The 13,666-nt window shown below is 36.3% G+C and overlaps 1 protein-coding gene across 5 annotated transcripts in view; it reads right to left on the reverse strand.

Annotated features, from left to right (window-relative positions):
- Positions 1–2,753: 2,753 nt before the first annotated feature.
- PLSCR1 (phospholipid scramblase 1) overlaps positions 2,754–13,666 on the reverse strand; it is a 28,228-nt gene continuing 17,315 nt past the window's right edge. For 2 of the 5 annotated variants that reach the window (XM_032173793.2, XM_058426789.1), the window contains 5 exons: positions 12,841–12,883; positions 9,170–9,390; positions 8,881–9,042; positions 4,588–4,749; positions 2,754–3,681 (listed from right to left, as the gene is read on the reverse strand). In XM_032173793.2, coding sequence (XP_032029684.1) covers positions 3,625–3,681; positions 4,588–4,749; positions 8,881–9,042; positions 9,170–9,390; positions 12,841–12,883 — 645 coding nt within the window. In that variant the 3' untranslated portion in view covers positions 2,754–3,624. The remainder of the gene's footprint in view (positions 3,682–4,587; positions 4,750–8,880; positions 9,043–9,169; positions 9,391–12,840; positions 12,884–13,666) is intronic. The other 3 variants (XM_032173788.2, XM_058426790.1, XM_058426791.1) reach the window with 2 other exon arrangements.

Genomic DNA, 13,666 nt, shown 5'->3' on the forward strand with positions numbered 1-13,666 from the left:
TCCGCTTGTGACTTGCAATAACAGGGAGAGAATACAGGCAGTATGATTTAACAGAAATGTACTTAGTAGGTGCCATGGTTTAAAGGTATGTGTGCCCCCAAATTCATTTGTTGGAAACTAAGACCCATTTTGACAGTATTCAGATATGGGGCCTTTAGGGTGTGATTAAGTCATGAAGGAACCATTCTCATGAATTGGATTGGTGACCTTTTAAAAGGGCTCGGTTGGGTCCCTGTTGACCTTCTGCCTTCCACCATGTGAGAATGCAGCAACAGGGTGCCATCTTGGAAGCAGAGAGCAGCCCTCACTAGACACCAGAATCTGTTGGTGACTTGATCTTGGACTTCTCAGCTTCGTGAACTATAATTAACAAATTTTAGTCCTTTATAATTACACTGTCCCTGTCTAAGGTGTTTTGGTATAGAAGCCCGAGTGGACTGGGTAGTAGACTAAGATCTAATTAACTCTGTAAAGTCAACATAACAGAATTTCTCTAAGATATTTTCAGGTGGTTGCAGTCTATTGGCAATACCTGACTAAAGTTGAAATGTTTCCTAGCAACTAACTCCTTTGCTGAAATAAATAGGCCAATGTTTGTTCCCTATCACTGCCAGACAGAATAACTTCAGTGTGTTAATGATGGAAAACCCCCAGAATCCACAGGCAGAAACAAATTGTCCTTAGTAGGCAAGCAGATCAATTTTCCAAATCTAGTCAGAATTCAATGTGGGTAAATTTATAATCTGCATTTTGGCATAAATCTGATGTTTTCTACCATGTAAACATTAACAGTAGGTTAATGTTTAACTTGAATGCTTCGTGTGTGTGTATGTGTGTGGAGGATTGTTAAGTGCAGAGCTCTGTGACCAGTTGTACTTGTTGCTTATCATTCTATGGCCCTTTCAGTTTGTAAATCATGAGTTCAAACCCTGTATTGTCAGTTGTTTCATCTGGTTTCAGGGGCCCAGATTATTGTTCCTCTCTCTCTCTCTCTTTTTTTTCTTGAGAAGCAGTTTCACTCTTGTCACCCAGGCTGGAGTGCAATGGCACGATCTCAGCTCATTGCAACCTCTGCCTCCCAGGTTCAATCAATTCTCCCACCTCATCCTCCCCAGTAGCTGGGATTACAGGTGCCTGCCACCATGCCCAGCTAATTTTTGTATTTTTAATAGAGACAGGGTTTCTCCATTTTGGCCAGGCTGGTCTTGAACTCCTGACCTCAGGTGATCCACCCATCTTGGCCTCCGAAAGTGCTGGGATTACAGGCGTGAGCCACTGCGCCCAGCTATTGTTCCTCTCTTAAAATGGCTTGCCACATTTTGACACTATAAGGCTAAGATAAAAAAAAAAAAAAGGCTCTGATGCAGAAGCCAGAGACTGTGTTCCTCCCTGTGCCTTAATTTCCCTTAATCTACACTTCTGTGAGATGAGCATCATTCCCTAGCTTGGCATCTTGCATAGACTTTTTTTTTTTTTTTTTTTTTTTTGAGGAGATAGTATTCTTGCTAGGGTTTAAATGGATTTTACTTGCTATTCAAATCACAATACAGAAATTTACTTTAGGCCAAATCTTCCTCATTGGCTTTGAGGCACTTCTCTGTGTTCCGAAAACCATTGATCTTTACCAACACATAGTCCTTTTCATTTTTTACACTGGTTCTACTGCAGGAACCTGCTCAGGTCTCTGAACCTGCATTAGAACACTGAATCTTCATACTGACCTTATGAGGTAGATAACAGAATCAATTGATAACGATACTATTGACAGTTGAGAGAAATTAAGGCACAGGGAGGAACACAGAGATTTGAAAGGAAAAGTCTGTTAAATATGATGGAGACAGGAGGCAGAGAAATTCTAGGCAGAAAAGGGTGAGTCCCCAGTGAAAACCCTACCTTCAAGCGGAAATGCCTGAAACCCCAGCCCAAAGTGAGAATTTATACCCTGTTTTCCTGCTTGAATGTTGCCTTTTCCTAAACTGCCCATGGCCTACCCTGCCTGCAATCCTGTGCCTATAAAAACCCAAGACTCGGTCAGAGAGGAGTGGAGACTATGGCTGGACATTGGAGAGAAGCAGCTTGACTTCAGAGGGACAGCTTGACAGTGTAACTTCAGAGAAGAATCCAGCTGGAGATGGCCAGACTTCAGGGGAAGATCAGTTACCCCCACTGTCCCCTTTTCAGCTCCCTTTCCCACTGAGAGCCACTTTTATCAGCAATAAAATCCCCCACATTTACCATCCTGCAGTTTGTTTTTGTGACCACATTTTTCCTGGACGCCGGACAAGAGCCTGGGAGCCATGAGTGCAGATATAAAAGGCTCTCACACTGGCCCTTTGCCCTTGCTGGTGGAGGGCAGCTTACCCATATGACAAGGCAAAGGGCCCACTGAGCTGTTAACACTTAAGCCATCCACAGACAGCAGAGCTAAAAGAGCACTGTAACACATCTTCTGGGGCTTCAGGAATCGCAGGCAACCCCACCTGGATGCTACCACAGGGCCTGCACGGAGTTTGTTCCTGCCCGTGCCAAAGCGGCCAGCCAGTTCCAGTGCTTGTGCACTCCAGTTCCTGCCTTGTTTGCCTATGCACTCCCTCCCAGGAGTTGAGAGTGGCAGGCGCGTAAACAAGGCACCCCTGTCTGGAGTCCTGTGAAGGGGTCAGGGAAATATCCTGCTTCAAATGTACCATCATTTAACTGAATGAGTGCTCAAAACACCATTTGAACACATTTCGTTTCAAAACAAAAATCAAATATACAAAAAAATCAAGCTTTTATTTCAAATATTTGAATCTAATAGATTATTATTTAGGTTTATAATCTGTGAATATATATATAAAATATTATATTTAATTAACATCTGAGTAATCTCAATTACCATTTTCTAGGAAGGATAGAGTATAAGAGCTAAACATTTCATGTAGAAATATTAACTTTCAAAAGTTATAATAACACCAGAGTTTTAGAGTGAAGGAGTATTTAAAATGTGTCTTTCTTTGGGAGAGAATCATTTTGTTCTTTACTAACAATAATTTAAAAATTGGTAATTTAATATCTTGTGAATATGAAAATATTATGGTATAGATTAGCTTCTAGGAGAAGTTAAGTGTAGCATGATTTCTTGAAGATTAAAAAAACATTTAACTTTTTAAAGATAATATGCATATTGAATATTATTTGAATATAATAGTAAAGAAAATTATCTTTGAACTTTTTTGAATATATGGCATTTGCAAAATAACATTAGCTCTTATGCATGAAATAAACTGTAACTAGATTTAATAGGACAAAATATAATTTATATAAAAATTAATAAGGCCTTAGTTAATATTTGGTAGTAAAATGGACAATGAATCAGAGATCAGAATTCAAAGCAGTTTTTCATAGGAAGTTTCATTAATAAATGCAAAAACTCGTATGTCCTTTTTTCTCAAATTCACAGTGAGTATTAAAAAATGTACAAAAACCTTTATAAATCAGTTATACAGAAGATAAACTATAATTTGAAAAGCAAAAGTATACAACCAGAGCTACAGGCATTACAGCTTAATTCATACAGGTATGAATTTAGATAGTCTCAATCAATACACAGACTTCAGATTTCCTGAAGAGACTTTCAGTAATCCACTACCACACTCCTGATCTTTGTTCCTGGCTGCCAGTGCTTTCAAAGAACATGAAGTCCTAGATAAAAACAAAAGTACACAAATGAATTTTCAACAACAAAACAGAGATCAATTATCAGATGCAGAAATACTAAGGGATCTAGTGAAACACAGTAACATATCTGTTAAAAAAAATTAAATGTAATAAGTAAATATACAAAAGCTCTATAATTATATAAGTTCTACCTTTAGCTTTCCATTTTAATAATAAATTCTATAGTTCTATTCATTTATTGATACCTGTATGAATTTAATTAATCTTCCAGTCATTTTCTCTAAATGTTACTTTTTCTCTATCCCCGTAATTCTCATCTTTGGCTGCGTACTGGAATCACCTGGAACACTATATGAACTTCGAAGTTTCTGATTTAGTTGAACTGAGGTATGGACTAGTCCTTGGGGTTTTTAAAGGTCCCTAGGTGGTTCTAATGTGAAGGCAATTTCAGAATCACTGCTATATCCAATTATTTCCTGTAATTTGGTAGTTAGGTCTACACACTTGAGTGAATGTACACTCTTATTGTACTTCATACTCCTATATTAGATGGTTTAATTTAATTACTATGAGTCATGGTAAAGTTTCCTTGTTTCACTACATTTTTTCCACATATGCCCACTTTCAACTTCTTCCTCAAAGCATCTAGGAGATGCCTGATTTAAGGGGAGACTAAAATCTCTCCTTAGGACATCTCCTTAGTCCCCCTCTTGCCATGTGAATATTCATAGACTCTTCAGATAGAAACTAGTCACCTGTGACCGCAGAGTGTCAGGATCAAATAGAATTTCAGAGCTAGGATTAAATGGGAATCCTGATTTAAAATCTATAAATTTTAAAATGTCATTTTGAAATATACACTTTACTGAATCATTTCAGAATGAACCTAGAGAAAGCATCTATAATCAAGATTAATAAGAACAGACTTACAATGAGGAAACAGGCACCAAGCATTACAGCTTTCATTTTAACATCAAGGTCTAAAGGGAACTGGATTCCAAAGTTATCAGCGTCTGTAAATGCCTCTCTCAAAATTCCAGTCCAGTGCTTGGAAATTTTGCCAACCACACACTGTTCATCAAGAGATTTAATCTAAATTGAAAAAAAAAAGTATTAAATACTTTTAGGAAACTTATAGCAAAAGTACTTTCAAATTTGAAGTAAGATGAAACAAATATGGTATTAAAATTATGCACCATATGTAACCCTCATTAGATAACTAGAGGCTCCTGTATCTATTTATAGATATATGAAAAAAACTGTTTCATTGTATGGATAAATTATATTTCAGAAAGTTTTTCTGAAATATTTAACAATTTCTATTTTATATTAATACAGACATTAATAAATTATTTGAATTGACCCAAAAGAAAACTTAAGCAAAAAAGGATATAAATATGAAATGTTTCTTTGATGACATTTCTAGAAGCCATCAGGAAGTTAATGAACAAAACTCCTATTAGACTTCTGCTTTAGGAGAAGCACAGTTTACATAGACTGAAAGATTAAATATGATGAAAAGGCTTATTACCACCCACTGTGAGTTGCCAAACATGAAATGCTAAGCAGCTAGAAAAGATTAGCAGTTTGGAGTAAAGGCAAATACCAATAAGTAACTTGATGAAATGCCCCACGCCCCACACCCAGTGGGGTGTGAATAATAAAAGACGAAGAGTGTATGAACAAATGAGCTCCAAAGTAGAAGTTTCCTAATTTTACAATTCTGCCTGCGGAAAGCCCAGGGCCATCATATAGGGTTGAATGGACTTTGCTCACACTAAGGCAACTCCTCTAGGAGGGCAGGTGGGGACTGAATGTAGCTGAAATTCACAAAACTATGTACGCATATAGTTGTATTGACAGAGGAGTGTCCTTTTCAGCTAAATAAATGTGGGGAATCTAAAAACACCTGACTCATTTTATTTGAGTACAAGTGGATAGTTTGTAAAATACTAGAAATAAACATCTAATATGAAACTGATAGCGTAATACTGTTCATCAAATATTCATTTCATTCCCTCTCCTTCTGTAGTGCCAGTATACTCCTGTTCCTTCGTAATTAGACTTGGCCGTGTTGCTGCTGAGTTTTAGGGATTATATGTAATGAAATACTACTGTGGTGAAAGAAACTAATACAAATCCTTTCTTGTACATGTTAGTATTTTTCTGCTAATAGCTATCATTGAAGCATTTGAAGCTAGTAATGAAAACTCTTACATTTTATTTTTTAATTCTAAAATTAAAAAAATGAAAAATGCAGCTGACAACTTACTAGCCACCGTAAACTCAACACTACACAGATAAAGATGTTAACATTTGCCCTTTTTGATTACTACAGCAAGAAATTTAAAGAAGTAGAGAATACATTTTTTATGGCAAGGATAAGAAATGCAAATGATCTTCAACCAATAAATTAGCAGGACTAGATAATTTTTAGCTAAATTGTAGACATTTTGGAATAGAAAATCACTATAATAAAATGTCAACATTTGGAAATAATAAATTGGTATTGTATAATGTTAAACTTTTAAATCCATAAATGTAATACTAATTGGTAAAAGCATTCTAAAAAGAAAACCATAGATTCATCTCACAATGCAAATATAAATGCAAAATACTGAAATATAATGACAGCATATAGGATCTAGGTATGTAGCAAAGAAATATAAAAAGTGTATCATGAGTATATTAACAGTTGCTGGTAAGCTATTTTATTTACTTACTAATGATTTATTTATTTACTGTTATTACACCCAATTTTCATGTAAAAAAACTAGAGCAAAGAGAAGTGAAAGAATTTGTTTAAGGTTACACAGGTAAGTGTTGTGAAGATGGGTTTCAAACCTGGCATCTGGCTCCAGTGTCTATACTCTTGACCATTATGATTGTCTGCTTTTTAAAGACATATTTATTGAATACTAATGAAAATCTAGTTGAGAGGGCAGGAAAAAAAATCTGTGGGCTGTAGAGAGGGCAGGAAAAAAAATCTGTGGGCTGTAGAGAGGGCAGGAAAAAAATCTGTGGGCTGTAGTTGACCATATAAAATTTACCACTACTCAGGATCAATTTCTATATTTTGAGATTCCTGAAACACAACAGTGGCAGGAATTCAGATTTCAAGCTCATAGACAGAACTCACTTGGTATGTCAGTTTCATGTGGCCATATTTCTTCCCCCTTACCAAGAGTCCTTGAAGGAGACAGACTCTCTTATCATCTATATTGGATAAAAGGTCTACTAGGCTCTCTCTTACTCACCATTAAGATAACCTTCTTAGAGATTCAATTACTATCTGTTTGCTGAAAACTCTCCATTCTTTTCCCCTACATAACTAAAATCCAACATGACCTTAATTCAAGTCATTAACTTCCTATATGTATTTTATATAATGAACTAGAGCCCACTGATTATATTTTGCTGATCCCTGACCTAGATGTGTATTAGTATGTGATACCTTACTTTTTAAAAAGCAGAATATCATAATGGTCAAGAGGACACAAATCAAGTGTTTTTCCTCCAAGATTCTTAACTTGGCCAATGTAATATCAGAATAATAACACATCAAGTCTATCTCCAAAATTTTTTTCATCCTCAATTGTCATCAAATCCACGAATTAGTTCCACATAGTACACCTATGAAATGCCTCTTGAGTTATTCTCTGTTTTAGAGTGACTCCTGCCCCTGCTGTGGAACAGGCTTTTATCTCTTTCCATGCCCAGTGACACCCTGGTGGATTTCATGTTCCTTAGTGGTCTCTCATACTGATAATTTCTGCTTTGAGGTGTCAAAGTTTCCATTGTCAACCCTATGGAAAATTCTTCAAGTAACTATTTCTCAATTCTTTCCATGAGAGTACCTTGATATCATCATTCTAGATAAATAGAAGAAAAGTTAATTTATTACATGGAATGGATGCTTTAAGGTATCCATCAAGAAAGGCTGCCAGATGAAACATAAATTCTTTAGTATCAAATACAAGGATTACACAATGCTTTTCCAGTGTTTTCATTTATTTACTAAAAATAAAATATATGCCAGCCAAACTTCTGTTAATATTGTTCCTTGAATAAGAAATTACTTTTCACTTCTGTGGATGTAGGACAGAGATTCCATCCCTTACATGAAGAACTGCTATTATGCATACCCCTATATAAATTTTTTATACATGCATATTATTCACACATATACATACACACACTATACAATCCCTTTATAAGAGCCTTTTTAAAGTTTCTACATCACATCCTCCTTAGAACTGCAAATCTCTGTCATTAGATTATGAAGTCAATGGGGGAAAGGATTCATCTTTATATAGCTAAGGTCTGACGGAGGAATCAAATACCATGTGATTAAAGAAGGCAGGCAGATCACATAAATGAATGACACTGGATACTGAAAAACCTCAGTAAGGGGTGGAGACATTGGTAGAGTTCCCATGTCATTATTACAAGGGGCAGCCCCACACATCTTTAGTAGATTTTTGCCCTTTCTTTGGAAAAGTGGGCCCAATTTTCTGATTTTCCAAAAGAAACAAGAAATCAAGGTTAAGTTTTAAAACCTTCTGATTTTTAAACATTTGCAACGAAAAAATTTGGATTGTAAAAGTACAACATCTGTTATTGAACTACTCTAATGAAATTCTACAATGTATTACAGTAAATATACAAATATTAATATGTTGCAGCTTCTAGTGACCTAATTTAATATAGGGAAAAGGAGAGATCACAGAGAAGCATAATTGGGTAGTACATATTATACTAATTTTCTCAAAACTATCTTTGCATAATTGGGCTTCTTGTAGGAATTCAAAGATGTCAGACATTCTGAACATGGCCTTGAGCATTGGCAGATGATATTTCAGATTTAAGAAGGATCCATATGCTTTGGCAATCAGACTTAGATGACAAGGTTAACATTCTGTTTAAAATGGATAATATACAGTGTCATCACATAGAAACCACCATGTTTAAGTGATGGATGATTTGCTTATTTTTATTTGACTACATAGGTCTGCTTCTCTTTTATCCATTTATCATGACCAACAGTGACCTTTAATAAGAGTGATAACTACCACTCTGACCAAAGTTAAATAAATGAGAAAATTATCTTGCTATTGAGACATTGGCACACAATACTTATTTAATGCATTTATAACATCCTGCAAAATTACATTCTTCTTATATTAGGAAAGCAAATCTTATAAACATTATGACATCTCTTACCTCAAAATCAACATCTCCACAACAGCTGCACACAACACATGGACCACTTATTTTTAGTACATCGTCTCTTTTCTCATTTTGAATTGTAAACTTTGGTAGACATGGGTGCCAGGTCTGAATAACATAACCTATTGGTACACCAGGAGGAGATTGGATTTCTATCTACAAACGCAAAATAATATATGTAAATGTAATAATCATAATGCCTAGGTTTGATGAAAGGTTCAATGACAGGGCAGAAATTCTTGCTGAACTATTTTACAAAGTGCCCTGGTAATTGATCACAGACCTCCTGAAGGCAGCAGGGACAACAACAGCTGCTACATCTTAGCGGTCTCTCCAGAGTTATGACTTCTTGACCCATATTATCAATAATCCTCAAGGTAAAAGGTCTAGATGGCCCACAGCAATTTCGGGTACAGCAATCAGTATCTTCCACTGCAAAGTAAACCCTCTGTCCAAAGCTGTTCTTAATTTCATATTTGTTATTAGTTTCAAAACCTGTTAAAACTAAAAACATAAGACGAAATCATAATCACCTCTATGTTAAAAATTTATCCAGATATTATAATATCTAGCTCTGCCAGTTTTAGATGATACTCCAAGTGGCATAAGGAGAAGGAGAAGAAATGATGTTTAGAGATGATCCAGGCAGAGAAAAATAGCAAAAAAAAGGAGGAGGAGAGATTACCAATGTATAGAGAAATTAAGTCCTTATGCTGTGGGGAAAAGAAAGAGAGATCAGATTGTTACTGTGTCTGTGTAGAAAGAAGTAGACATAAGAGACTCTATTTTGTTCTGTACTAAGAAAAATTCTTCTGCCTTAAGATGCTGTTAATCTGTAACCCTACCCCCAACCCTGTGCTCCCTGAAACATGTGCTGTGTCAATTTAGGGTTAAATGGATTAAGGGCTGGCAGGATGTGCTTTGTTAAACAAACGCTTGAAGGCAGCATGCTTGTTAAGAGTCATCACCACTCCCAGAGACACAAAACACTGCAGAAGGCCGCAGGGACCTCTGCTTAGGAAAGCCAGGTATTGTCCAAGGTTTCTCCCAATGTGATAGTCTGAAATACCGCCTCGTGGGAAGGGAAAGACCTGACCATCCCCCAGCCCGACACCCGTAAAGGGTCTGTGCTGAGGAGGATTAGTAGAAGAGGAAGGAATGCCTCTTTGCAGTTGAGATAAAAGAAAGGCATCAGTCTCCTGCTCGTCTCTGGGCAATGGAATGTCTCGGTGTAAAGCCCAATCGTATATTCCATCTACTGAGATAGGGGAAAACTGCCTTAGGGCTGGAGGTGGGACATGCTGGCAGCAATACTGCTCTTTAAGGCATTGAAATGTTTATGTATATGCACATCAAAAGCACATCACTTTTTTCTTTGCCTTGTTTATGATGCAGAGACATTTGTTCATGTGTTTACCTGCTTACCTTCTCTCCACTATTATCCTATTGTCCTGCCACATCCCCCTCTCCAGGAAACGCCCGATAATGATCAACAAATACTAAGGGAACTCAGAGGCCGGTGGCGGCCTGGGTCCTCCGTATGCTGAATGCCAGTCCCCGGGGCCCATTTTTCTTTCTTTCTCTATTGTCTCTGTGTCTCTTTCTTTTCCAAGTCTCTTGTTCCACCTAACGAGAAACGCCCACAGGTGTGGAGGGGCAACCCATCCCTTCATTATGCGAGACAACAGAAACAAGTTATATTTTCCTAATTCCACAAATGTCTGTCAGAAGAGAGACTTTACTGCTGAGAGTTGGGGCAATGCTGTGGGTGGGCACAGTGGCGCTAGGTGTATAGAAAAAACGTCCACTAATGCAGGATAGTTTTTGTGTAATGTGGAGGGGAATATAAGAGGATTGCTGTTTATGTGCTATAAATTTTATATTAAATCAATTGGTTTGAGACTATCTTATAAACCACACTTATGTCTTATTTTTATGCAATGTTTTGAAAGAAGGCAATGTACACGCATAAAAACCGAGGGAGTGAAAATGAAAGGTGAATTAGAGTGTCACATTGGACCCAGGGCATCCTTATTCAACTCAGCAGTAGTTGTTCAGAAGTGGGAGGTGGGTATTAGACAAAGGGTGTTCAGCACCTTTGCTGGGCTAATCTCTTCATGACGGAAACAGATGGCTGCAAAATGCTGAGGCTCACAAGCTTTGTATCAAGGGCTTTCCAAATCTAACCATACATTGGAAACCTCTCCGTATTTAAAGCCAGAAAGGAGCAATAACTGTCCCACTTATACATAGCCCTCAGTAACTGGGGTCATAGATGTCAGAAGCCTGGCTAAAATAATGAGTGATTAAAATAAATATTTGGAGGAAAAGTCACTCTGTAATGCCTATATGGAAAGACTCTGAGTCGGATAAAGACGGCCTTCACAAGTCTTAACCACCATGAACTCCTTTAAGTGACCTTGGTGGGACACAGACAGACCCTGTACTCTGCATTTATAAGAACCACATCTGATTTCAACATCTGAAATAGTCAAATGTTTGATGAGAAAAAAGTTAAGCTGATTTTGAGAGGGCATTTATTATCTAATTAATTGTTTCATTAAGTAGCTTAATCTCAAAAATCTCCAGCTTATTTGTAAAGCAACATCGGTTTACATAACCTTTAAGTTTCTTTTCATCTACTTAAAAAATGTAAACAAATTGTTTACATCTTTATTGTCTTCTGTATTTTGAATTGAGAAAAAAAAGTAAGTGCCTAGTTTATGCTCAGATTCTAAAAAACTGAGTAATCTTCATCTTTTTTATACCACTCATGAAAAAATAACGTAGACTTTCAATTTTGGAGAAAAAGAAACAAAAAAACTGGAGACATTTCTTTTTTGAAAAATAAGCATAATTAAAAACTATTAGGTTTGGAACTTTCTATTTCATAATTAACACATATTTAACAAATATTTATAAATCTACAAAAATAGTGTGCTGTGTAATGTTTGGTTATATGTCTGTTTGGATTTTATAGCCTTACTAATATATACTATAAAACACTAAAAAATTCAGAATACAAAGCTCTTTTCCAGAGAAAGCTTTGTTCAGATACACTTAAAAAAAATCAAGTAAATTATAAATAATAATGTGCTTTATAAATAACTTCAATGTAATAGATGACAATTGTATATTTTAGCCAAATCCATTATTCTGCTTATACAATTCATGTTCTAATTTTTACCAGTGGAAAGAAACTTTGGAGACAGGTGAAAATGAATTTAGCAGACATAGTCCAAAAAACTGGCAGAGTTTTTGTTAAACCTTTTATATCTAGAAGGAAAACACTATGGTTCATAAATCTACCTGGGGTCTTCTTCCCCTGTCAGCCATTATAAAACATTAATTGGCTTCGTAAGTTTATTTTTGCACCTAAGGGGCCCTGGACCCAAGGAAATGTCAGGCCATTCAGCAGGAGCAGGAGTGCTCTTCTATGAAGCCAAGCCTGCAGGCTAGTTGGTCAGCATCCTCCAACACTGCAGAGGCCTGCATCTGACCTGGTATACAAAGATTTTATAGGGTTCATCTTAACTCCCAAGAGAAACTGTGGGCACAAATGATAATTTTCCCAAACTTTCTCATCCAAATAAAAAAGATAACTTACTTTGGAATGTGGCTCTGTGCCATTCTTAAGCTGATCACAATTATGGAGAAAATAGCTTAAGTGGTAGAAGTCAGATAAAAAGTGATGTACGAAGAGAGGAGCAAAATAAGGGTTTTGATTATTTTCCTTCTAAGTTAGTGTCCCGAGGGCAGGTGCCCAACATAATAGCATTTTACCTTTTGATTCCTAAATTTTAGAAATGAATTGCTGATAATGTTTATTATTGTAAATAACTGGTTTAACTGTCCCATATACGTGAGAGTGTTATATTTGTGGAGGTCGATGTGCCTTTATCTGCATAAACTTCTACTCTTTATGGAAACAGGATTAAAACAATGAATACATACCTTCCAGAAGTTCAATTTGCTGATGAATCAGTATCTGATCTATCTATAACAGGAAAAAAAAAATAAGTGGTAAGTACATGTCAAATGAAGGTTTTTATAAGCTAACCAAATTAAAATTCATATATTTTTTACAGTATATGTAATCAATTATCAATATTTAACAGCTTATATTACTTTTTAGTGTAAAACTGAAGTTAATATTTTAAATTAATAAAATATTTAGTGTTCATTATTAATGTGGAAAAATTTAGGTCAAATAAAATTGATTTACACTGGAGTACCTTTAAAAATTAGAAAATTGAGGTGGCTCATGCCTGTAATCCCAGCACTTTGGGAAGCCAAAGTGGGCAGATCATGAGGTCAGGAGATCGAGACCGTCCTGGCTGACATGGTGAAACCCTGTCTCTATTAAAAACACAAAAAATGAGCTGGGTGTGGTGGCAGGCGCCTGTAGTCCCAGCTACTTGGGAGGCTCAGGCAGGAGAATCACTTGAACCCAGGAGGCAGAGGTTGCAGTGAGCCGAGATCGTGCTACTGCACTCCAGCCTGGGCGACAAGCGTGAGACTCCATCTCAAAAAAAAAAAAAAAAAAAGAAAAGAAAATTGATACAAATGGCCAGTAAGTTTATGAAAAAATGCTCAACATCACTAATAACCAGGGAAATGAAATCCAAACCACAATGAGATATTATCTTTGTCCAGTTAAGAATGACTTTTATCAAAAAGACAAAAAAATAACAAATAATGGTAAAAATGTGGAGAAGGGGAAATCTGTTGGTGGGAAAGTAAATTAGAGCAGCCATTATGGAGAACAGTGTAGCAGTTC

Source organism: Hylobates moloch, unplaced genomic scaffold (assembly GCF_009828535.3).
Source record: "Hylobates moloch isolate HMO894 unplaced genomic scaffold, HMol_V3 SCAFFOLD_13, whole genome shotgun sequence".
Lineage (NCBI taxonomy): Eukaryota > Metazoa > Chordata > Mammalia > Primates > Hylobatidae > Hylobates > Hylobates moloch.